The 1,760-nt window shown below is 51.5% G+C and overlaps 1 protein-coding gene across 1 annotated transcript; it reads right to left on the bottom strand.

Moving 5' to 3' along the window:
• Positions 1-863: 863 nt before the first annotated feature.
• CGCA056_v002833 (uncharacterized protein) lies at positions 864-1,760 on the bottom strand (the record flags this gene model as incomplete). The annotated part of the gene is made up of 1 exon (XM_037318090.1): positions 864-1,760. The coding sequence occupies one exon, from the start codon at positions 1,758-1,760 to the stop codon at positions 864-866; it is 897 nt and encodes a 298-aa protein (XP_037184142.1).

Raw genomic sequence — 1,760 nt, 5'->3', positions numbered from 1 at the left:
GATGTGCAGGAAAGCGGACCGCTGCTTCCTACCTCGACGTACAAACACTCGATGACGGCATTGCCTTGTCCGCTAATGAATTCTTTGGCGAGACTACGGGAATATATACCCCCGCCCTTACTCGTCAGCCGATAGTACCTCTGTTTGCAGCCGCAAGTTCATTTGTAGATTGGCTGTCTCAGTATGCTAATGATCCTCTGCAAAGACATATTCTTTTATCCTCTCGGTGGGACCCATGTCACGATCAAGACAACATACCATTAAGAACTACCTCCTAGCGGCCATTAGACATGCAAGGATCGTATTGAGAATCTGAAAAGACCCGATCATCACCGGGGTAGTTTGTCGTCATGGCTGGTGGAGTATTCACCTGCGTTAACACGCTCCTCTTTCGACATGGCCTTGTTAGAGATGGGACACCATGTAAGAGTACCTCCGTGACCACAAGCCTTCCACCGCTCAGGATAAGATACGCTGACATTCGCCCTCACATCACTAAGGGTTTCGCCTGTCAGATTCTGTCATACCGTGTATGTGACGACGAACAGGTATATTTATAGATCAAGTGCTATCGTCTCTGTGCGACAAGTTGACGCAACTGTTTTAGTGCTCACAATGCAATGAAATGTGAAGTGTTTGATGCGATATCTTGTTGCTGTCTATGCAAATAACGTCTTGTATTGAAAACTAAGGCGGCGCAGACTGACCACTGCCGCATGCTCCAGAAAACTCCCGCGCAAACCCCTTCCATATCCCCTTAAATCGCCCCAAATGCCGTCCAAACCATATCGCCAAATTCCCTGTAGGGAACAACGCAACCGAAAAAGAGTTCCAAGAATGATGCGATTGTGTCTTGCAACGGCTCACAAGCGAATCAAGATGAGCGCATCCTGGACGCGTTTCAGCAAATTTCCGTCTTGCTTCTCGAAGGTGTACAGTGTGTCATAGAGCCTGGTAAGGCGCGCACTTGGACACGCGGGACGACCATCCAGGAAACGTGCTGTGGCGGACCAGGCGGCTTCTCTTGCCTTGTGTTCTGCTAACTTGCCTAGAAAGTCGTTACGCTCCTGTGGAATGCGTCCGGTCGCTTTGTGAATCGCAATCATCATGTTGACTTCCGTCGCCCGAGTCTCCAGCGTTGACCGTTCCTCCTCATCAATGACGTGGCGTACGACGAAACGTCGCAGACAGGGCTCCTTTTGCAGGTTCTCCATGAAGGGCGCCATGATTTCCTTCCTTTCTTTTGCTGAAGGATTTATTGCCGCAAGTTGGAGTGCGATGTCCAGATCCGGGCCCAGTGGCTCTGCTGACATACAGACGATCTCGTTGTGAAGGCTATGGGTTTCTCTGGTGATGTCTTCCGCCTTTGGTCTTGTCCACGCAATGCCACGGCGTTCAGGGATGATGTCATCGGCTATGATACTGAGGTTGAGTCGTTGGTCAGAAGATGCGGTGGTGTTCGTGTCCACATCTGACTCTTCACTGGCGTTGGTCTCAGACTTGCCTCGGGTCGCTTCCGAGTAGGGTCCTGATCTCTTCTGAATCTTCGTAGAGGGCAAGTCGTGAGGCCCGATCTCGTCGCATCGCTTCCGCTTCTGCTGTTGGGGGGCGCCGGAAAGCGCTGCCTTCAGCTGCTCAGCCGCCTTTGCCATCTGGTCTGATGCCGACTGGTTGCGCTCCATCGTGACGATATTGGTATCGTCGTCTTGAAGACCTTGGCCGCCTTGCTTTGTCTGTGTATTTTCCCGGTCGGTTTCCAT

Source organism: Colletotrichum aenigma (genome assembly GCF_013390185.1).
Source record: "Colletotrichum aenigma strain Cg56 chromosome Unknown KSG_Cg56_contig02, whole genome shotgun sequence".
NCBI classification, from domain to species: domain Eukaryota; kingdom Fungi; phylum Ascomycota; class Sordariomycetes; order Glomerellales; family Glomerellaceae; genus Colletotrichum; species Colletotrichum aenigma.
This window is presented reverse-complemented; position numbering and strand designations above follow the sequence as displayed.